Below are 23,613 nucleotides of genomic sequence, written 5' to 3'. Positions count from 1 at the left end.
TCTTCAATGAAGTCAGGACTTCACTTAATATACACAGTTAGAGGTCCATTTGTAGCAAGTACTGAGCTAAATTTCACCTAAAATTATATTAATGCCTCCCCTTTGAAGCCCTGTCCTCATTCTGCTTTGTTAGCTATATTTCAACTCCCTAACAGAGCCTTTCCCACATATCTTCATTCTCCTAATAAACAGCAAAATGAGCTCTGATTACTTTTCTCTCTTCTCTTCTGAATCCAAAGAAAATTCCAGCATAAAGGCTTTCAGACAGTCACAGAGAAATGGCCACAGAAAACACAGTGGCAAAGCTTTAGCAGGACAAAATGCTGTGATTGTGTGTTTGGCCTTTCTTATAGAGCAGAGCAGAGCAGCTGTCGTTCCCAGCAAGCAGTGCTGTCAGCCTTCACAAAAGAAAGTCATGTAAATGTCAAGTCATAGGTATAAAAACAATCCTTCAAAACAGCATCTGTATATCTGAAAAGCCTGCCTAGCTGTCACCAGTGAAAGTACCATAAGCAATGATGCGAAAGCCTGTTTAGGACAAAGTTTTTGAACTAAATCCAAACTTCTCCAGTAGATCAAGCCACGTCACTCTCTCCTTCAGAAGGAGAATCACATGCTCTTCAGCAAAGTGAATGCCTGTCTTAGCGCCTTATCCAGCCGCACTACTGTCTGGCTGAGAGCCAGCCCCATTCACAAGGTGCCCATGGAAATGCCATATGCAAGCTATCTCCTGAACAAACATCCCCCAAATTAGATTGCAATTTGGTTGTGATAAAGGCGTAGAAGAACAATGCATTGTCCCTTCTCAACTTGGCTCACCCAGGACAAAGACTTTACAAAACAGGCTGAGGCTGAGCTCTTGCTGCAGAGATGGGTCTGGGTGTGCACGTAATCACCTGCTTGTGCAAGTGTCCTTATGTTTTCCTTCACTAAGACTATTGGTACATAGCAATCACTCCTCCACAGAAGTTTCCAGACAGGTTGATAGGTGTTGGTAACAGGAGCTTTCAGTAAATGAGCAGCAACTGCAAAAGCCTTTTTCTAACCATGGATGGCATCACAGAACAATTATTTGCTAAGGATAAGTGATGATATAGCAAAGGAGGGACACAACAATAGTTGGAAAGTAGGTACTCAGGTTTTCCAGTGTGCCCTACTAACAAGGCACTTAGAAGGGATGCCTAATTAAAGCAACAGATATTTAAGACTGCATCATGTGTGTACCTATTATGAAGAGTTACATATGCAAGAAAACAAGAGTTTTGGAGGATCCTGTAGTGCCTATTTGTGGACAGAGGAGTTATAAAAGACATAACATCTACAGTTGCTTCTGTTCATTGACAAATTTGCACTTGATAGATGAAAACTTTCAATACTCAGGATACTGGCATGATAAATGATTGTTCCTGGTTTCTAAGTGAGGAAATGAAAGAACAAAGTTAAAAACTTCTCACACTGATAGCAATGAAAATCAATCAGCACTAACCCAGACAAATACACTTACTCCTAAGAATCCTATAGTGACCTTCTGGGTCACTGACAGCTCCCCTCGTATCAGGGAACACATTGCACAGAAAGCCTTTCATACGTGTATCAAATTCTATAATAAACATGACTGGATGTTTTTCTTGTTCTTCTGGGGCTGCTGTCCTTGATTCTGATTTCTCTAACGATTAGTAACCATTATCACTGAAAACAACATGGGAGCAACCTTACAGGACCCATCTTTTTCGACAAAAATTCTGCCCTCTTTTTCTGATCATCTTTATCTGTATCACATGGTGATTGAATCAAGCTTTTTAAGCACAGATTACTATTGAGTTTTAGAGTTATAGAAGTCTTATAGTGTCGAAGTCTTATAATTCCTGGGACTGATGAATCTGGAGACTGTAATGCTTTCCTTATTCCACAAAGCCATCAGAGGGTCAGCCTGTTGGCACAGGCTCCATCCAGCTACAAGGTACAGCTCTAACATGACACCAACATGTCTCCATGCACCACAGTGCCCCTCCCATGTCAGATACAACCCTGATGGGGTTCTTGATGCTCAGTTTGTACATTGATCAAAACCGACATATTAGAATATAGCCAGTTCTGCAACTATAAATATACATGGCATCCCAAATGCTCTCACAGTAGGTCTTTTCAAATGGTGTCATACACTATCCCACTTCTGTTGGAAACACCCCTCCTGATGCATTTGTACACCACATCTGCCTTTTTCCATTAATAAATCACATCTGTTGGACATGGTCACTCTATGATTAAGGAGTATATTAATGATTTACTACTACACCAGTACTCATCTATATTATATTGCTTACTAAAATGAAAACACTGAGATTGTTTATTGATCTGCTTTAAAAAAATCCTATAGACCAAAAAAAGAAGTAAATAGAGAAGTTAGACTTTGGAATTTACGCAGATTACTGGATTACCATGCTCAACAGATGTAGACTTGACAAGGTAGCTATTCATAAAGGTTTAAAATAACACTTCTAGCCACTTCAGTTGTCTTGAATCTACTGAAGTTAAGTATTTCATAGAGAGTGATGGCTACTGACTGAAAAACAGGGTATATATTGAGAGTACAATACAGTCTTAGATGCCTAACTGATGACATACTACTCTAAAAACCACAGTCTGGGCCCCACAAAAACAACACAATAAAGATTTCTGTTCAGTGCACGGATTTTATGTGAATGTGACAGCGCTAGTGAATATTGACGCAACCAGGATGTTCACGGAACAGATTTAACATTTTTTGTACTCTTATATTCAGGAAATAAAGAGCCATAATAGAACTGAAACCAGACAGAAACTATTGGTTCACAAAGAGGCACATTATCAGTGAGGCACACTCTGATGTCCAGTACCAGGGAAGGAAAGAAGGGAAAAGAGATCCTGGCATGAGGTTGTATGCAGTGAAGCCATGGGCTCTGCCCAGACCCTGGGCTGCCAGTTCCCTGCCCGTAGAAACTGAACATGACAAATACACCCTGTACTTTTGTTAGCCCGCATATGGGCATATCTTGCCATCGTAAGGCTACTGCTATCAAGCTTTGGTCTTGGAAGCCTGCCTTTGCACAAGTTTGTTATAGCCTATTTGGAAACATCCACCCAGAGCTGTTGCCACCAGGGCCGCTCTGAAACGGTGTGTGGGTTTAGGGGTTTTCATTATTTGTGTTGTGAAACCACTTTGGTCCTGCTGAGTCTACAGCCAGTACATAAATTTAGCCCATCTCTCAGAGACATGTCAAAAAGGATGCAAGATGTAGATGGAGATTAAAGCAGTACAAAGTTAAAAAGGAAAAAGGATTAACTACACATCGATCAGACAGAAAGGCATGTATTACACACGTGGTGAAATCTGGCATGATTGACAGAAGACTGAAGACATTATACTTGCATATTGTTTTGTTTGAAACTCTTCTGTGTGGTAGAAGATATATGTAAACTTTTCTACACCTAAGAGCTGATGATTTGTCACTACAGGTGAGTTACAATACTTCTCTCCCTAGGTCACTGGTGATATATTTTGAGTATGATTTAGATTTTAGGTGGATTTACTGGGCAGAGACCATCCTAATGGTCAGTGGAAAGAGATGGATGAGTTTGAAACTCATCAAATTAGGATTGGGGGTGGGAAGGAAAAAAAGCACTCTGAAAATCTGTAAAATACCTCTGAAAAAAAGGGTGAACTCTAAAGACATCTCAAAGACATACAACATGATAAAGGAAAGATGTAGTCACAACAGACAGATGGAGGCAGGAGTCACCATGATGTCACTCAGTGGCAGCAAAAGTCAGAAAGAGTTAAGGAACATGGTCGGAGCAAGTGGCTGGATGTTCACGCAACACCCAAAACAACATTAAGTCTCACGTAAATGAAGGAGTAAGGAAGAGAAGGTGGCAGATAAAATAAAAAAGAAGCATCTTTGTGAATTTCTGCAGAGCCCTGTAGACTGATGCAGTAGACAAGTGGTCTTTGAAGGAGCATTTCAGAGAAGCAACAGTGTCAAGATCTGAAAAAGCAGCCAAGATGCCCATTTGCAAAAGTTATTTTGAATGAGGGGAATGAATGTTGAGCGAAAAAGACTTTACAGTAGTCAAGGTGCAAAAGGAAGGACTAGAGCAAGGGGTGGTGTTTAACTGTGGACACACTGAAGGTAGGTTTTTGCTGCCAAGGAGAAGGAAGCTGCAGTATCTGTCAGCAGCCCAGATGTGTGTGGAGAAGGAGAGTGACCCCGAGGTTATGAGTCTGAGTGACAGGGAGGATGTGGCGTTATCAAAATCAGAAGTGAAGAGAGGTTCGGAAGAAAAAGTAAGGAGTTCTGTTTTGGCCAGATTAGGAATGATCTGAAGGCGAAACAACCAGGCTTATGTGTCAGGGAGGCAGACAGATATGCAAGACTAGACGGAACAGAGCAGAGGGTTTAAGAGTTATTGGCAGAGAGATGATAGCCAAATCCGTGTAACTGGATGTTGTCATCCAGGGACGTGGATATAGAAATCTCCAGGCAAATCAAGGACTGACTAAATCCCTTCCCTGCCACCTTGCAGAGGTTCCTACCTAGTTCCAGAAGAAATTATGTAAAATAATGCTGCAAAAACATGCATTAAAAAACCTGTCTCTCCATAAAATCTAAAGATCATACTGTTTCTAAAATTAGGGCAACCACTAAATGAAAGTTAACCTGAACAATAACTTTAGCTAAACTTCAGGTCACATGCATTTAATATAATGAGATGAAGAGTATGAAAAGGCCATTCATAATGGTATTCATCGAGTTAGGAATGCCATGCTTAGCTGCCTTATAACATATAATTAATGATCCTATAAAAATCCAGCAGTACGAACTCTCCCGGCTGCCCGCAGAACTGTTCTTTATGCTGGGTAGGGCAGGCAAGCATCTGTTTCCACAAATACTGCCCTTTGAGAAGCTGAAAAGCCTTTTCTCCCCTGCTCCATCGGGGACCACGCTGCCATTTCCATGACATGCTGAGCTTTGAACCGTTACCCAAATCAGACTATAGCATTTGGCAACCCAGTACACATCTGTCATGATAGACTGGTTACTGGTGAAATCTTAAAGAAAAAGTCATTAACTCTTTCCCATTGCTTCTGACACCCCACCTTCCCCTAGATTATCTATAATCCCCACTAAACCCACCCTCTGTTTATAGTCTTTTAACACAACAGAGAAATATATACTGTCTGGAGACCTGTCTTGCCTTATACCACTCCCAACCATTTGGTACAACAAAAGAAGTTCTCCCTCCATCAAAAGGCCTGATCCCTCCTGAAGCCTTGATGCTCAGATTCAAGGTTAAAGGATTAAGGCCTGAAGCACTGAGTACCAGAGGAAAGGAAGCCAAATATCAAAAGAAACACAAAAATCAATCCTCTTCACCGCAGGAGCAGTGTGAGAAACAAATCAGCTGGGCTGAATCTGAAATTTTCTCTGCGTGGCTCTCAAAAATTAGCACTGTTATAAATGTAATGGGTAGTTCTGCAAAGCCTCGGCACCCATGCAAAGCCACAGAGTTCAGCTCAACACACCAGTGCGGTCTGGAAAGTTTTATGTCAGAATAATTCAGTGGCAAATACACAAAGTCCACTCCACAGAAAGTGAGAGCTGGGAAGCGAGCGAGAGCACGTGTGCCGTTATCTTTATATGTAGTCTGTATATCTGCAAGTGGCAGAATCTAATATTTACTGGAGTTTGCCTTTTGCTTCAATTCTCTGTGTGCTGAAGTGCAGCCAAGGTCACAAGAGGGGTGGGGGAGTGGGTTTTAGCTTCGAGCAGCTGTAATCACGGCCAGAACAGCAGGGTACAGAGCATTTCTTGCTTAACTTTGTAATACCAATAGCTTTTGTTCTTAGTCCTGCCCCATCAGTTCTGATATAAGCTTTTAAATGGTGTGCAAGTTGTGCGCGTGGGTTTAAAATCTCCTAATTTAAAACTACCTTCCAGAACATTTTGTTTTATAAGATTTTTTTCGTAACTTTCTGAACTCACAGATTTCTGGGACATGCGAATATCTAGATTGAACATCATTTTTTCTTCATACAAGACTACATACAAAAATAAAAAGTAACAAAATGATACGACTGAAAAAGTATTCCACTCTAGTTCATAAAAATAGAATTCAGCTTTCGAAATTCGATTCAGGCAGTAAACTAACAGTGTCTACATTTTTCTGTAAAGAAGGCATATGCAAATGACTTGCAAAAATGTCTCTCGCTGTCTGCAAGTGTTGGCAATGAACAAACTCCTTCAGGAGACGCATAAATTTTAAATATTTCAACCCAAAGAAAAAAAATCTCTGAGCATTTTCAGTTCTGATATGTGATATTACAGAACTATACCCATGCAGATGACTGGCAGGAAATGCAAGTTTTATGAGACTACCAAAGCACTGGAGTTATGGCAAGCCTATTTTAACTGACCTGCCTGGCCACCTTCCTGTGTGACCTCATCTGGGTGTTCCTGCTCCGGCAGGGGGATTGGACTGGATGAGCTTTTGAGGTCCCTTCCAATCCCTGACATTCTGTGATTCTGTGATTGCCATCCTATGTTTAGTGGTGTTTCTAATACCAGAGTTCCTGTGCTTTTTGAAGAGCTCACCTACAGGTTAGCTCCATCTACCTACAGAAACTACTTATGGTATCTCCTACTTACATCTTACACCTCAGGTCTGTCAGTAAGCCTCCTGCTCAAGGTTACTTGGGATTGTAATGGAAATGATGCAATACTGCTGTGTGCAGCACACGTGGTCATGAGACCAGAATCAGCATAATTCAGGTAAATGTACGACAGGCAGCTTCAAAACCCTGCTGCAGTTGAAAGTAAACCCGAAAATGAGATTAGTTAAGCAATCAGGTCAGCAGAAATGAACTCCTCGCTCCCCAGTCCGATAAGGATCACTGCCTACCTTAAAAAAAATAAATTAAAAACATGCATGTGTATGTAAAATATTGCCACTCACTCCCCATTCGGCAATAAGCTTTTAGCAACAACATCAGAATAAAAGCCTTCACTCTGCACATGAAAACAAAATACCTTCAGAGTCTGCACATTAATGAACCAAAAACAGATATGTAACTCCGACTATACTCTCTCGTTACGTCACAACAGGCTCCAGCAGCCATCTGTTGAAGGGATGCTGTGCCTATATATAGCCAGACAATGCCACGAGAGAAAGAAAAACTCATATCTGCACCTAATTCAGCATCTGCACTACTGGCAGATCTGCAAGCACTTTTCTTACCAGCCAAACAAGTGTTCGATCCACAAATATCCTATCTAAAAACGATACAAACGTCAATATAGAATTATCTGAAACAAGAAAGTATAAGATGGGCGTTAAAAGGAGCACTGAAAAGGTGTGTAAGAAGCTTCCAGATACACAGATTTTATGGGCCATTTGCAAGCACGGTTGATTTCAGCCCAATTTAATGTGCCAATCTGCCAAAACAGCAAATAGATGAAAAAAAATCCCAACAAACTGTATTGGATACATTCCTAAAAGTTGTCCAAGTAGTACACACATGCACCTCAAGAGACCAAGGACAATTCATAGATGAAGTGAAGCCTGGGAGGTCTTGGAGAATGAGCCAGTTGTGGCACTGGTGATGGTTTCTCCTCCAGAGGCTCAGGACAAGAGTAACAGGAGGTGACACAGACTGACACAAAAAAGAACTGACAACAAAACTTCAAATAGGAAAAAAAAATAATGGGTGCTACTATTGCCATCAATTTTTAAATACCGGTTCCTGCCAAAAATGGGAATAATGAGGCCAGCGCGAGTCAGGTCAGAGGTGGAAGAACAGTGTGATTGCGTGTATTTGTTATTTTATTTTAAAATTACTTGGAGGGGGGAACTGTGTGAACAAACCTGAATATGCCTGTGACAGCAGGGGGAGCTGTGAGTCTGTGTTCCTCTGTACGTCTAGTTAATTGCATTGAATATTTAGAAAAAACCCACAGAAGTATGCGTGCACATCACCATAGAAAGATGCCTGCATGTCTAACAAGCCACAAAAAAATCGAGTTCATAACAAAGCATTAAACAAGGAGCAAGAGATAATTGTCACCTTCTCTCACAAGACAATAAAAATAGTTACACCATAAACATAAAAATCTTTTAAAAGACCCCTGACAGTATTCCCTCCTGGAACTATCACCATAGCAATGAGCATTCAAATAGGGGGAAAATACTGCTGAATTCTGTGTTTGATATTTTCAACTAACTAAAAATACAAACTGGAAAACATACACACCAGTAACATAGAATGAAGCACTCAAATATAAAAAGCCTTCAATGAAATTAAAGGTGGCAAATTCCACCTGCAAATCTTTACTACTCCGGTAAAGAAATGCTTTAACCAGGCAGCATACACTGAGAGGGTGCCTGCAGATAACTGTAAACCCATCTGATAGCTGCTGTAACCAACAATTCCTATTTATAACATTTTGCACAGGTCAGTGCAGAGGTGCAGTGGCAGCATTGTGTGAAATCTGAGAAAAAGACACATGTTAGAGAGAAGGCAGCAGAAAGCTGTACTGGCAAAACTATACAGGAAACCGAGGAATCAGAAAATCAGGGAACCTTGTATGTTAAGATTTAGGCACATAGCACAACTCTGGGGAGGGGTACTTGCAAAGTAGCAAACCTTATCTTCTCTAGTTGGTGCTATTAAATAGGCCTCACTACCATGACATTCAGATCCGAAGTTAAGATTAAATAAGAGAGAAGAGTGGATTGTTTTAAAATTCCTCTCCCAGATGCAGACATCAGGAGCACACACAAAAGCAGGTGCTGGTGTATTGATCCTGCTGAATACACATGGAGTGGGTACTTGAGCATGTACCAAGCATCTGCGCCTGGGAGATGGAAAGCGCTTTGTAAAAGGCTGTTTTATGCTAAACAAATGCATCAGGTTATGTTTTTATTTTGAATATTTTAAAGCATCTTGCACACTGGGGCAGACTTGGAATTATACAGACAACTTGCCATTAATTGTACAAGTTACTGTCTCCATAGCTGAAAATTGGCTGTGGGCTCACTTAGGAGCACTCCAAGCTACTGAAAACCATCCTCAATAAAACCTGCTCTGACTGCTGCACCTTAGAGAACTGGAGATCCTGCATCTGAAGACTCTTCAGGTCCCACACGACAGACCAGCTGCAAGCAGGCAAAGAGACAAAGACGCTTTTCTTCCCAATTGCTCCTCAAGACATCCAGTAGGGAAATGACAAATTCAACCCTGCAAATTCACACCAGGAACATCCAAAGAGGCTGAGATGGACAATGCTTGCTGACTTTGATAATGAAAAAAAAACATAATGGCACATTTAGAAGAGGAAAAAAAACAGGCATCTATTAGAAAATTTGTCTCTAGCTTGTGGCAGTCCCCGAGATGAAAGTTTGCCTTTTTACAGACTGTGACCAATGTCTGATTCAGAAATCAAGCTCTGTGCTGTATTTGCTCGTGGAATCTTGTTTTCCTTTTTCAAGGAGGGAAAAAATTAATCCCTACAGGAGATGACAAGATGCCTTTTAAAGTACATATCTCATTTCTGACTACAATTACCTTTCAATGGCCTGGCACAGCTGCACGCTCCTATTTGCTTTTTGTTTTTCATTAAGGGCTCCTCTATTATTTGTACCCATCCTATAGCATTTATGCCTGGCACTGATGCACATTCCCTTGCCTACGATTCTTCCCACAGATAGTAGAGAATAAATTGCAATTAGATTTTCGTAATTGTAGATAATTAACTCAAAATGAGCTGTTAATTATAAAAAAAACTATGTTTTTCAGTTCTTGATTATATTATTTATTTTACTTCTAAACCGCAATATCTCACTTCAGCAAATTTAGTATTTTAAAGGACTTCCACAATTTCCTTTAAAATACCAGGATGTTTTTAAGCTAAGTTTTGCTTATTTGAAGACTAAAATCACGTTTCATGGCGTGAGGTTTGCTAGAGGAGTTCTCATGTATGAACTGGAAGTCAGAGTGGGTTTGTTCTCCACTAGGGTTCCGATAGTATCAGCTGTAATACAAACTGTTTGGCAGGTCAATTAAAAAGAAAATAACAACACAACAAACACACCTCCCCAAAAAAAAGGAAAAAAACACTGTTAAAAGAAAGGATATATTCCTAGCAGTTCTTCCTCCTTTCTAAGCTATAGCCACACACTTGCACGCTCCTCCTCGATATTGAAGAAAACATCACTTACATATTCAAATGCATAAAAGAGACAAATGGACTTGTCTTCTGTAGCCTCTTTCAGCCCTACATTAGAGTAAATTATTTAGGGACCATTCATCTGGTAACCTTTGCAAAATGGAAGATGGCAGATAGGAAGAAAAACTTCCAAGTGTTTTGCTGCCAAACTTTGGAACCAGCTGGCATGGCAACTTGAGACTGCACGAACACACACTAACTTTGAAAAATTACAGTAAATTAAACCAGGGGAATGAAGAGCGGGCGGGGAACCTTTTGAAATCTGGAACTCTCATTTTGTTAATGGCACAGGTTTTCCTCATTTTCCCTCCTAGGCTATGTAGATTTTTGCAGGTTTTTGGTAGACTCTTGCCAAACACCGCTACAGATGTTCTAGGTTGCATTTTTCCTCCAAGGGGCTTAGTGCTAGCGCATCTTAAACATACAATGACTCTCAATCTATTTTCTTACAAAGATCACACTTTGATCACTTCAGTCTGTGTGAAAATGAGACCAAAAAAGCATCAGAATACAATAAGGATATGCCAGTAGCTCACAGCAGCCAAACACCTGGTTAAGCAATGAAGCATTCCAAAGAAATATGTAACTTCTGTTGTTCTGGAGAAAGAACTCTTACCCCTTTTCAATGAAAATGGATCTCAGAAAAATTAAATGAAATCTGTTTCACTTGAGGTTAAAGAAAAATAAATAAATGAAAGTATTGGACCCTTACTTTATAAATAAATTCTTCCAGTATTCTCATAATGGAGAGAAAAGATTATTATTTTAAAGTCTTCTGTTGCCACTAAGAAGGGCCCATTCAAAGAGCAGCTGCTCGTCTTGTCTACCAAAGAGGGGATACTTGGGTCAAAAGGACACATACAGTTAAAGCACAGAACAAGAAGTTGTTACATCTTGAGAAAGGGAGAAAAACCCTGTAAAGCCACAGTTGTTATTTGTTGCTTTTCTAATAAGCCTGAATCTTCTTCCAGTGGTAACAGGAAATGTGACAGGGCGGGACAGAGAGAATACACAATAATGTATTGATTAAAGTTTTAAATAGCATGCAAAACTGAGATAAAGAGCTGAATACTTGCTTAACTCTGCTTCCAGTTATTTCAGTGGTAGTTTGTTTTGATCATACTGAAGCAGGGGTGCAACACAGCATTGCTTAAAAAACAAGTAACTGTCACCAATTGTAAAAGATCATTTATATCTGGGAGTTAAAGGATAACATATTTTTTACATCAGGTCTGAAGAGTGAAGAGATGATCTTAATTGAAAAGATAACAAGCACTACCTAGAATAAAGAATAAACCCCAAGATTTTGTGAAAACTCATTTTGCACTAGGCTAGCTAGTGTCCTTAAGAGATGACACACAAAACCTGAGATCTCTACAGAAAGTCAACCCCTAGACCTTGACAGGTCAGCATAACCATTGAGTTGACTCATAAAATGCAACAGCCAATGAATTTACCTTTCCTGCAGAAAAAAGCTCTTAATCTGAAACAAACACATGAACAAATACACTGAGCAGCCAACAGCACACTGTCAAGAAGATATACTGACACTGTGAAGTACTTAGAAGTGAAGAAAGAAATTACCTTAGCCCCATGCTGTTGCCGTTCATCATCAGAGCAACTTCTCCAGGTGCTTCATCAATGGGCACGTCTTCTGAACCAGGCACGTGGCCTCTAAATCTGAAAAAGCAGAGTTAGCTGGTTTTGCAGCTGGTCAAATCATCATATCAGGATATTACCACAAAAAGGTGAGTTGTGTGTCTCCAAACGGGGCACTTAATCACGTTAAATGTAGAAGCTTTCACAACTGTTTTCACGCTTTCAAATATACTTTTGTATTGGAAGGCTGACTTATGTCCAGTGCCTTTGCTTCTAAGGGTTTTGATTTATTAAAAGATTAGAAAATTTCATTCACTGATTTCCAAGGACCTGGTCCCTTAAGAAAATGGTCAGTGTCCAATAACAAACATCCCCGTTGCACTCAGGTTACAGCTCCAGCAGCACCAGAGCCCTAAGGCACCATCCATAAACTGTATAAAACACATAATTTGTGTGAGATGGTTGCATCTCCTGAAGCTGTAGACCCACAGATGATGCCCTATTTTTAACAGATTACTCCTCCTTCTTCTCAAATGAAGGTAGAAAAGCCAATAATAGAGATACTTCTCCCTTTTCATATGAATAAAATTCCTGTTTTCAGGATTTACCTGTATTAGTGTGTTCTGGTGTGGCTGGCACCAGGAGGAGTCACAGAACTGGTCCCTTTACCTGCACACACGGCATTTTTGACAGCTGAGCAACTGTTTCACAGAGAAAAACTGCAAACTGAGAGTACTATGCTCACTTAACACTAAATAGGGAAAAGTGCGAAATTGAAATGCAGCTATGATGCAGCATGGACAAAAAAAGGATCAATTCATACTTTCGCTAAAAGAGCAGAAGAGTTAATAGCCAATAATTACAAATGGTCAGACCTTTTACTTGTCATTCAATGTCAATACTTTCAGCAGCTCAGAATGGACCTTAACCAGCACTCCACTCAAGCAGAAGGAAAGACAAAAATAAACACTATCTGGAAATGGATTTTTGTTGTATTGTTTTTGTTTAAACTGTCATGATGTTAAGAGACGAACTAGGTTAGAGCCTCCTGACAATGAAACGAAGGGTATTTGAGCTTAGCTAAACAAATTTTTATTGCTTGTAGTATACAAAATTACCCTGTTATCAAGTGCAAAAGTGAATTACATACCTAGAACTGAAACAGAACTATGATTCCTAAGAGATTTATCTGTAAATATCAAACACTTAATTCTAAAGAGACTGAATATTTTTTAAGAGCAAGCACACTATATCCTAGTTGCTTTTCTTACAGAGAATATGGCAAATGTGCTTTCACCTGCATCTCAGAAAAGAGTCCACAAAAATACTGGGCCCTCACATTGATCATACATTATTTTATTTCACAGAATTCTTTTAGATAACTAGAGCTCTGTGAACCGTGACATTTTTTTTCTAGGAAAAAAAATGGCTAAAGTAGGCATAATGGCATTAACAAGCACATCATTATTTAAGGTTCATTTTTTCCTGGGATTATGATGCCTCAAATGCTGAAAAATACCCATTAGAAACAAAATCACCAAAGACTCAGTCTGTTATGTCCTTCACATTCTACTTGTTTTTCATCAGAGAGATGCATGCATAGAATTAAAGTATTTGATGATTAAGAATCCATCTGTTCCTACTTAATTCTCACCTGAAGTCATAATCCTTTGTTTGTGACCTCAGTCATTTTCAAGACACACAATTGTGATTGCCTTTAAGACAGGCATTTTTAAAGTCCTATAAAGTCATATAAACACATAATTTTCAATGTAAGCCACAAGCCAAGACAACAAACAACAGACCACCTAAATTATTGTAGACTCTTTCAGAGTTTTAAAAGTAACCAGGGGGCTGGGATTAAGAAGAGAAAGTGATTTATTCGTTCATGGTGGTTATAATACGTGAATGTGGGAAGTGGGTCATGTAACGCAGACTCTCATGGGATGCTGTCAGCAGTTGCCATATTAAAACAGTATCGAAGTAAGCATCCTTGTGAAACCCTCTTATTGCTTCTTCTAAAAGACTGCTAGATTTTTGCCCATTGCTCTCCCTTCCCAAATGATGAAATGCTAGTACTCAAGTGAGGTACATTGGGTAATTCAACTTGCTTTAGCTCACTTTCTTTCCCTGTTCCTCTCCACTCAGTAATGTGATACTAATAAACCAGTTTTTCCCTCTTTCCCAGAGACTCCATTTAGATTTTCAGGAAGGTATTACCCTCTGCAACAAGCTCATGGGCCTTTCAAGCCACATCCCACATTTCTATACTTATTGCCTTTTTCTTCTTCTAGTTCAAGCATGTATTGAGTCCCAGTCTCCCTTCCACAAACATCACTGGAAAGCAATTGGTACACAGAGCTCCCTTCCCTTTCCATATTTATTTATTTATTTATTTATTTATTTATTTATTTATTTTAAATATATATATTTTTTATATTTTTAATATATATGATATAGTATATATATAAAAATACATATTATATATATAAAGTGTATATATATATTCCATATATATATATATAAAATCATCTCCATCTTTTCTGTAAAAGACACTTCTTACAGTCCCTACCCAGTAAGGTGCAAGACTTCAAAACTGACCTCTCCAAGGAAAGAAAGGTAAATGCCAACTCTGTGTCATCCACAGTCACACTGCTCTCTTGCCAAATGTCTGAATTCCTTGAAGGGCTTGCACTAAGATCAACCTCTCATTTTCTTCTACTGCTCCTCTTTTCCTACTTAGTCTTTCAGCACTGCTTTTATTTGCCTTTCTTTCTACCACATACTGTTTTCCTCATGCTGTTTCCCAACAGTATATACTAATATAGTAAAAAGTCTCCTCTCTTCTAAATCACTGTCAGAGAGAATTTGTGCCACAGGTCTTGCCTATCTTATTTTATCAGTTCCATTCTCCTGCTTTAACTATTTCCCACGTCTTCATTAGAAATTTTAGATTTTATTTTTTTTTAACTATAAGTCTCAAAATCACCTGTTATAATCCATACGGGACTGGTGCAGTTGCTCTTGTTTTAGGAGCAGTTTTGCCTCTTGCTTAGCCAACAAATGTTGGAGTCGTTCCTTTTCGATTTCCAGCTCCATCTTCTGAAGAAGCAGCTTGTGCCTTCTTTCTTCATACAACCTTTTAGCCTGCTCTGTTTCTTTACGCCCTGATTCCACGCTGTCGTTCAGCCCAGAAACTTGGGAGTGCCTGGAATAATCACAGGTTTTGTGAACTGGGCCAGAGTGTCTTCTCGGTACCTGGCTGACATGGTGGTTCTCCTGCCTGCTCCCCGAGCTCCCTGCATGCCTGCAGGCACAACTGCGACTCGCTTGCTGAGTGTACAGGCTCTGAAACCCATTGGCTTTCTGGTCCATCTCCTGAGCCGGTTTTACACGGTGAGGACTGCTCTGCTTGGGTGGGGAAATCATATTGTTACACTTTCTGTGAAAGCCATTTTCTATCGGATATTCCTTCAGACACTCCTGATGGTTGCAATGGATTTCAGTCCTGCAATCCTGATTATTCCTGCAAGACTGAGACAATGCAACACGGGCTGGGCTTCCAGCTTTTGACGCTCTACTGTTCTTATAAAGAGTTTGCGGTCCCCCAATACACAAGTAGGAACCATCTAGCTCCAAAGACGGTTGCTGGCATGAGCTCTTCTTACCGGATGCCTGCAATAAGAAAAACAATTTCCTGTGAATTACCAAAATTCATCTTTGCTCATTAATTTCACTTGGTAAATGTGTAGTCTCAGAAACAGACTTGCTGCATCATGCTGATGGACATACAGCCAAACCCGAGAAAATGTTTATCAGAAGACAGACACGAATCTGCTATCAAATCTACATTTCATTCCATCTACACAACTGTAATAAATGTAAAACTACTGCCTGCAGGATCCTCAGCATAAAATGAGTCGCTTCAGAGTATCAAGTAGTTGTGAGCATCTAGGGTTACATAAAATCAACTTGAAGAGTGGCAAAAAACATTAAATGTTAATGTTTGAAAATGTTTAATTTTGAATACCGAGCCAAAAAATCCATTCAGCCACTATAAATACTCTTTGATTGGCCATTACACAGCAGGAGACTTGATGTAAAACATTTCACCTTGCACTGAATGGGATATTACTTACCGCTGGAAATTTGATGAGAGTTTTTGAAATATCTTTACAGAAACACAGATAAAACCCAACTACTTTCTGTAAAAAATAGTTGTACATCAAAAGCTGTCATTTAAATACAAAACATGTTTAAAATCAGCTATAAACGTAAGTGATTTTTCAATTAAGCTGGGCAAGTGATTATGCACTGATAAAACTCTAAAGAAAGCAAGCAACTGTAATTCACATTTGTCAACCTGGTGCAAGTAAATTCTAGTGGTTTTGTTATACTTGTGAATATTATGTAACAGACATCAAAATCCTACTTACATCCTGGAGTATCTTTGAACTACGGTTCAACTAGGCAGTTAAGCATTTGAGTCTTTATGCACATCAGAACAGCAGTGAATCAGGCACTCGCATTTCTTTTGCTAGACCTGTGCATTAATTTCAATAATATACTAAATTTAAGCTCCTCCAGCCTTTTGGACCTTTCACAAAGACCTGATTTTTTTAATTACAGAAGCCAGGTTTGTTAAAGATAATGAAACTACTGCAGCGAAAGTGGTCTGGCAGGGAAATTTGGTATCCACTGATAGAAAGAAAAGTATTATTTGCACTCTGGCAATGCTTAAAATAGATGAGTATTGTCCACATAGAGTGCGAAACAGTCAGCAAGCCTGAAAACACTCAAATTTAGGAGTGCAAGCAAGCGTCTAGTGATGATTAGAAGAGCGATATAATCCAAATCTATGCAGTGTTTATATGTATAATTTAAATTCTTTTTTATAAATAAACAAAATACCAAATATACTCTGCTGCCCTTCAAGACAACCAATTACAAGTTTCTTGTAGACTTCACAGAATGTAAATTAACGTGGATTAGCACCTGAATACTGATATTTTATTATTTCCGCTTTTGTGGATACAAATATATCCTCTCTGACGTGTGATTGAAAGCCAAGGATGTCACGATTTGCCCCAAAGGGCCCAGAGAGTTGGAGGCATTTGCATTAATGTCAGTACTAAATGTCTGAGGAAAGTCTGGTGCTTGGACTGGGTGAAAAGTGCAGGACATTAAAATATTTTAAAGTCAGAGGGGCTGGCAGAGCAACTGAGCAGAAATGCAACATGCTGCCAAAAAGATGGAGATTTGTTATTTATTATTTGTAGCGTGCCACCCTTGTCTGCAATATTTTCTAGACAAATAAAGGCTACAAAGCCCTTTTAATCTAAATTAGACAATACATAAAGGGATGACCAGCAACAGGAACAAATACAGAAAAGTGAAAGTAGAGGATCCTGTGGTTACAGGCTCTCTCTTCTTTCCCAGCTCACCTGCTTCTGCTAGCAGAGCATATAGGGTATCAGCAAAAAGAAGCTTTAAAGGCGGCCAGTTTCCCAGCCCCCTGGGACAGCAGATGGTGACAGACCTGAAGGTATTCTTAGAGGATCTTAGAGGACCAGAGCTGGTAGCTTAGTTAGGGTGGTCTACAGAAAGCATACACCTACCCTTCTGCAGCCCGTAGACAGGATTAAAAAGGAATAGTAAAAAGAAGACTCAAAAAGATGGAATGACTGAAAATTTCTTTATTTTAGCAGTTTGTTTTATTGACTGAAGAGACAAGAAAATGTTAAGAAATCTAAGCACATGAATGAAGATGGTAAAAAATAATTATCGGGACCAGGTTTAAGAATAAAGGCCCACATTGCAAATTAACTTCATGGCTGAGACTCTATTAAGAGTCCCTGAAGGCCCTAAAAGAGAGGTACCAGTTAGCATTTGTTGACCTTGGCTGCCATTAAATCTGCCCTGATGGTCTCAGAAATGGCATTGACATTTAAAGACTTCATAACAAGGCAGAGAAACTTTAATGTTATTTCACAGTTACAATATGTTTGCAGGGGGGAAAATTCTCATTAATGTCATTGAATGTGAGTAGGGGTTTTTTTATTCCTTTAGAAGAAGGAGGTCACATTAGGCAGAAGTTCCAATTTCACATGCCTTTGACAGCTACTCAGTACCTTGCAGGGCCTAACCCCAAAGAAGAATTAACTATTGGGACTCAGAAGATAGTCAACAACTTTGTTAGCACCTTGTGTTTTTCCCTTAGTGCTTTAATTGAAAACTACAGCTGGTTGGTAGAGGCTACAGGGAAAACGGATGGACATTTACACTCATCTGGTTAGATGAGACCAGAGCACGCCATGATAGGTCTGGTCTGGTCTGTAACATACAGACCAGGTGAAAGGGAAAAATGAACCAAAAAAATCCTTCAGACTCACCTACTACTGTGAGCGTAAAGACTCGCAAGCATAAGGAATTCGGTAATTTTACAAGATGAGTTTAAGAAAGATATTGCCTATGGGACACATGAAAACCATGACGGACCATGATGGAACAGCTGTGCTTTCCCCTCTGTGGGGCTCTTCCAGGCTTGCTGTGTGGTTTTTAAAGACACAACTTCCTTTAACTGAGGCTTAAACAAACAAACAAACTCAGACTGCTCCTTGAAACATATGGAGTTAATAAGACTTGATCAGATGTGAAAGTCTTGCACGGAAACAAGAAGATGTTAAAAAATAGTTCAAATAATCTTTAGAAGAGTTTAAAGAGGAAGACGTGTGGGGAGCTCTATGAAATCTTTACTGCAATCCCTGTAACTTTTGCTCAGGGATTCTGAGCAGAGCTTAAACAAACATCCAGTCCTTAAAACTTCCTACAACAGACAAACAGTGCATGAGTTTTATGCATGCAGCATTACGATCTCTGCAAATTCTTCTTAAATGCAAGTTGTGTGCTCTGCAGTGTTAACTCACAGCGCTGGCAAAGAAGACACATACAGACTGACTCCAGCACACTGGGCTTTGTACTGCAAGGGATGAACTAGAAACAGACCAGATTCTACAATCTCAACACAGGCAAGGTCCTGACAGATTTCGCTGGTAGCTCTGTGTGTACAAAACACATTTAAGAAACAGCCCAAAATCATTGCCTCAATAAGTCCTGCACGCTGAGGATGAAAGTTAGGGTCCGTGCATCCAGTGGGCAAAATACAGTGCTGTTACAGTGGACAGCAAAATTTCTGTAGATCTTAACAGAGTTTAACCCATAGCACCTGGCTCTGCAGTTTGTAGCTGAAATACATTTGAATACAGAAAAAAAAAAGAAGAGGAAGTAAAATTGTTCTCAGTTTTATCCAGAGAAGATTTCCCTAATCTGGATTTTCAGCTGTGGGGTGGGGGAGTAAGACAGAGAGGACCATGGAGGTTCAGAACAGAGAAGGGACCCTGGAGGGAGCCAAGACTGAACAGAAGCAGCAACCGCAAGGGAAACGCAGTGATTTAAAGATACTTAAAGATGAAACAAAAATTTCTAAATGGACAAAGGAGAGGCTACCATACACAGGGACACCTTAAAGAGACCAAGGGCATATATGGTGCACTCACTAAGGTATACATCCTAAACCTGAACGCAGTCACCACTATGTGTTGTTGATATATGGGTCTCACGTGAATAAAGCTTGGCTTTGGGTTTGCAGGTCTATCGACAGTACAAGCACTTGTTCTTGTCAGTAGAATGAGGAGAATATATTATAAATAAGCTCAGGTAGGATAACGGGGCAACAGAAATGCCGTTTTAGGAACAATTATTTCAAATGATAGGACTATTTGAAGTGCATTACTAGTGATTAAGGAGCTATTCGTTCCAAGCGCCTGTAAGAATTTATCAAGGAGAATGTAAAAAGGTAAAGATTTGAAAGTAAATTAGCAGGATATACTGAAGTCCATAAATTTTTTTCTTTAACTCATATAATCCTTTATTAAAATCTCTACCATAAGTAACCTAATTTCAGTCATTACAAAGTGCACAGATGATAGTTCAGGAACTGTCTCTGTCAGTATCTAAGATAAATACAGTAGATAACTGAGAAGGTAAGCTGACTATTTTTCAAGCAAGAATTAAAGCACCATTTTGTGTAGTAATTATGTATAGCTATGATTGCTATATTGCACTGAATAAAACAAGTGGTCTCAAATCAAAGAAACTATGTGAATGACAGTCACAAGCCTGTATTTTCCTGTAAAATCTACTGAACTCAATACACTGAACAGGTGTAGCCAGAAAAAAACAAAACAAAACAAAAAAAAAACCACAACAAAACAGGATCACATCACAAAAGAGTGAATGTATAGCTGGTAGCTGACAGCAGAGGAACACCTCCTATGTTTGTGTCGCCTTCAATTTTTTTTTCCTCTTCTTTGTTAAGAGGGTTTGAGCCGGGATGCCAGGTGCACAAAAACCTGCATTCAAAGTGGCATGTGAGCATTTGCTGGCACTCAGCTTTAAGTGCATATTTTGCATTCATAAACATGCCACCCTTCTTCTCCAGCTACACAAATATTGTAGATAATCTCTAACAAATGCTTCCATTTCAGATCAGCAAACGGGTTTTACGCTGGTTGATAAGGCAGTCATTAATAATAGAGCACTTCAAGAAAACTTAAGCGAGGCGCCTGTACGTTGAGTCTTGGAAGTCACTGTGAGAAGAATGCCCATTAAGTCCAAACAGTACCTACGTACGGCAATGCAATACCTGACCACTAAAATTAAGCAAACATATTTGCTTTCCGAAACAAAACTATACCAGGCCTGTTTGCACTATAGAAAAACGCCACTATACCAATCTTAACAACACCAGGTCTAACTATTAACATTCAGTGTGCTGCCAACGTTATAAAAACGAAAAATCACAATCTTCTGACTTCAATTTTTTACTTCTGCCCTTTATTTTACTGAAGAATCAGTAGTTCAAGACCTAGATAAATATTTCAAAAACTATACTATTTGTGAGCAGAGCAGGTCACTACCATTTCCCAGTGCATTTGGAGTTCATGTGAAATAAGGGCAGAAGAGTGATGAGCTGCATTTTTAACATGGGCATACACAGAATAGTTGTCTAGCTGATAGAGAATGCGTAATGCAACATCTGCACGGTACGCCTTGCCAAAGCCCATCCCAAATAAATGTAGTGCATTCTCCCTAGTGCAATTAACTCTCATACTCTGGCAGGTTTTGCTAGAAGATCATCAAGGTAGATTACCTTCCAGCATATGAACTAAATACTTACAGGTGTTATATCATCAGTTATTACTTACAAACTTCTGCATTTAACAAGACATCCAGGCAAATGAATGATCTAATTTATGAATTATTTATAAGAATTTCACAGCATGCTCCTGGCGTCATCCATGGCCTTTTCCAGGTCATATGACACCAATTAGAGCTGAATTTTAAATTATTCAATAACCTGAACTCTCTTGTCATTTAACATATAGATATCAATGCAGTAAACAAGTTAAGTCTAATGGGCCCTGGAGGTTTGGGTTCCTCCGCCCATCAGCAGCAGAGGCTGTATGCTACCACTGGAATAGAAAATAATAGAATGCAGCAGTCAAAAACATTTGCACGGTTTTAATAAGTTATTTTGGCTCCCTTAGGGATTTTAGTATAACTTACAAGTACTGAATCTAAAACATATTAAAGTCCTTAGCTATGTGCTTTTAAAACAAAATTAGGACATAGCAAAAGAGCAAGTCTGACACTAACCCTAATTTAGGCCCTTAATTTGAAATGTAGTGGAAATTATGGAGTAAGCAAGATTTACTATGCACAACTCATTACCTTCAGGCTCTCCTACAGTATAGCCAAAAATAGCCCCTCTCCCAACACACATACACCTGTCTGTAAAGATAAGGCTACACACAGGGAAATTGAAATGTTAATTTAACAGCTATCCATTGGAAGCTGTATCTCATACTCCTTCGCAATTGGGTGGAGAAGGGTCCTCCACCATTATTCTATCCTAAGAGCACTGGGGAGACCAGTGCTCTAGAAATCCATCCAGATTTGGGTATCAGCTTCAAAATGTGCTGCTCCATAGGAGAGGTGTAAGGACCTCTGTGGCTCATTATGAAAAGGCAGGAATGTAACAGTCTGTGAAGCACAAATGCAATAAAAGACATCTTAAACCCATTGTTTTCCATGATGACTACAAGAAAGACAAGAAGATATCAGCAGAAAAGGTAACTGAGATGAACAGCACAATTAGATATCTGTGTCAGTGTAGAGTCTGCAAGGAACACACAGCAAGCATGCCACACCCTGGCTCCAAATCAGGTGCCTTCTGACTCCTCGTGAACCCGTGAGCACGGCTTTGTGACTGAAGGCGGGCATACAGACCCCCCGTTTACTGCTGATCTAGCCCAAAAAGTCCAAGAAGTATGGTAGAAAACATTTTGAGACTGGGTGCAGGGCAAGTGATGGAAGATACAGAGAAGGTGGAGTTACTGAAAGCCTTCTTTGCTTCAGTCTTCACTGCTAAGGCCAGCCTGCAGGAATCCCAGACCCTGGAGGTAAGAGGGAAGTCTGGAGAATGGAAGACTTTCCCTTGGTTGAGGAGGATTTGGTCAGAGATCTTTTAGGCAAACCAGACACCCACAAATCCACGGGCCTGATGGGATGCACCCACAAGTGCTGAGAGAGTTGGAAGAGTGTCTTATTGCTAAGACACTCTCCATCATCTTTGAAAGGTCATGGAAAACAGGAGAGGTGCTTGAGGACCAGAGGAAAGCCAGTGTCACTCCAGCTTTCAAAAAGGGCAAGAAGGAGGACCCAGGAAACTATAGACCAGTCAGCCTCACCTCCAAGGTGATGGAACAGCTCATTCTGGACATCATCTCCAAGCATGTGGAGGAAAAAGGTTACCAGGAGTAGTCAACATGGATTCACCAAAGGGAAGTCATGCTTGACCAATCTGATAGCCTTCAGTGATGGCATGACTGACTGGGTAGATGACAGCAGAGAAGTGGATGTTGTCTACCTTGACTTCGGCAAGGCTTCGGACACTGTCCCCCATAACATCCTCATTGTTAAGCTCAGGAAGTGCGGACTGGATGAATGCACAGTGACATGGATTGAGAACTAGTTGGATGGCAGATCTCAGAGGGTTGTGATCAATCGTGCAGATTCTGCTTGGAGGCCTGTACTTAGTGGGGCTACCCAGGAATCCGTACTTTGTCCAGTTGTTTTCAATTTATTCATCAATTACCTGGATGAAGGGACAGAGTGCACCCTCAGCAAGTCTGCTAATGATACCACACTGGAAGGGCTGACACACCAGAAGGCTGTGCTGCCATTCAGCAGGATCTGGACAGGCTGGAGAGTTGAGCAGAGAAAAAACTAATGAAATTCAACAAGGGCAAGTGTGGGGTCCTGTACCTGGGGAGGAATAACCCCAGGTGCCAGTACAGGTTAGGGGCAGACCTGCTGGAAAGCAGCTCAGAGAGAAGGACTTTGGAGTTCTGGCTGACAACAGGTTGACCATGAGTCAACAATGTGCCCCTGTGGCCAAGAAGGCCAATGGTACCTGGGTTGCATTAAGAAGAATGTGGCCAGCAGGTGGAGGGAGGTTGTCCTCTCCCTCTACTCTGCCCTGGTGAGGCCACATCTAGAGTATCTCTGTGCAGTGCTGGGCTCTCCAGTTTAAGAAGGACAAGGAATTACTGGAGGGAGTCCAGCAGTGGGCTGTGAAGATGATTAAGGGCCTAGAGCATCTTTCTTATGAGAAGAGACTGAGAGAGCT

The 23,613-nt window shown here is 40.1% G+C and overlaps 1 protein-coding gene across 1 annotated transcript in view; it reads right to left on the bottom strand.

Annotated features, from left to right (window-relative positions):
• Positions 1–23,613, bottom strand: part of KIAA1328 — a 178,511-nt gene that overhangs the window by 44,588 nt on the left and 110,310 nt on the right. Inside the window, exons 7-8 of the mRNA XM_082075412.1 lie at positions 14,851–15,536; positions 11,847–11,942 (exon numbers count right to left, since the gene is read on the bottom strand). Of these exons, the coding sequence (XP_081931538.1) occupies positions 11,847–11,942; positions 14,851–15,536 (782 nt within the window). The remainder of the gene's footprint in view (positions 1–11,846; positions 11,943–14,850; positions 15,537–23,613) is intronic.

Source organism: Streptopelia decaocto (assembly GCF_964273445.1).
Source record: "Streptopelia decaocto genome assembly, chromosome: Z".
Classification (NCBI taxonomy): Eukaryota; Metazoa; Chordata; class Aves; order Columbiformes; family Columbidae; genus Streptopelia; species Streptopelia decaocto.
The sequence above is the reverse complement of the archived record's forward strand: the minus strand, read 5'-3'. Positions and strand labels throughout refer to the sequence as shown.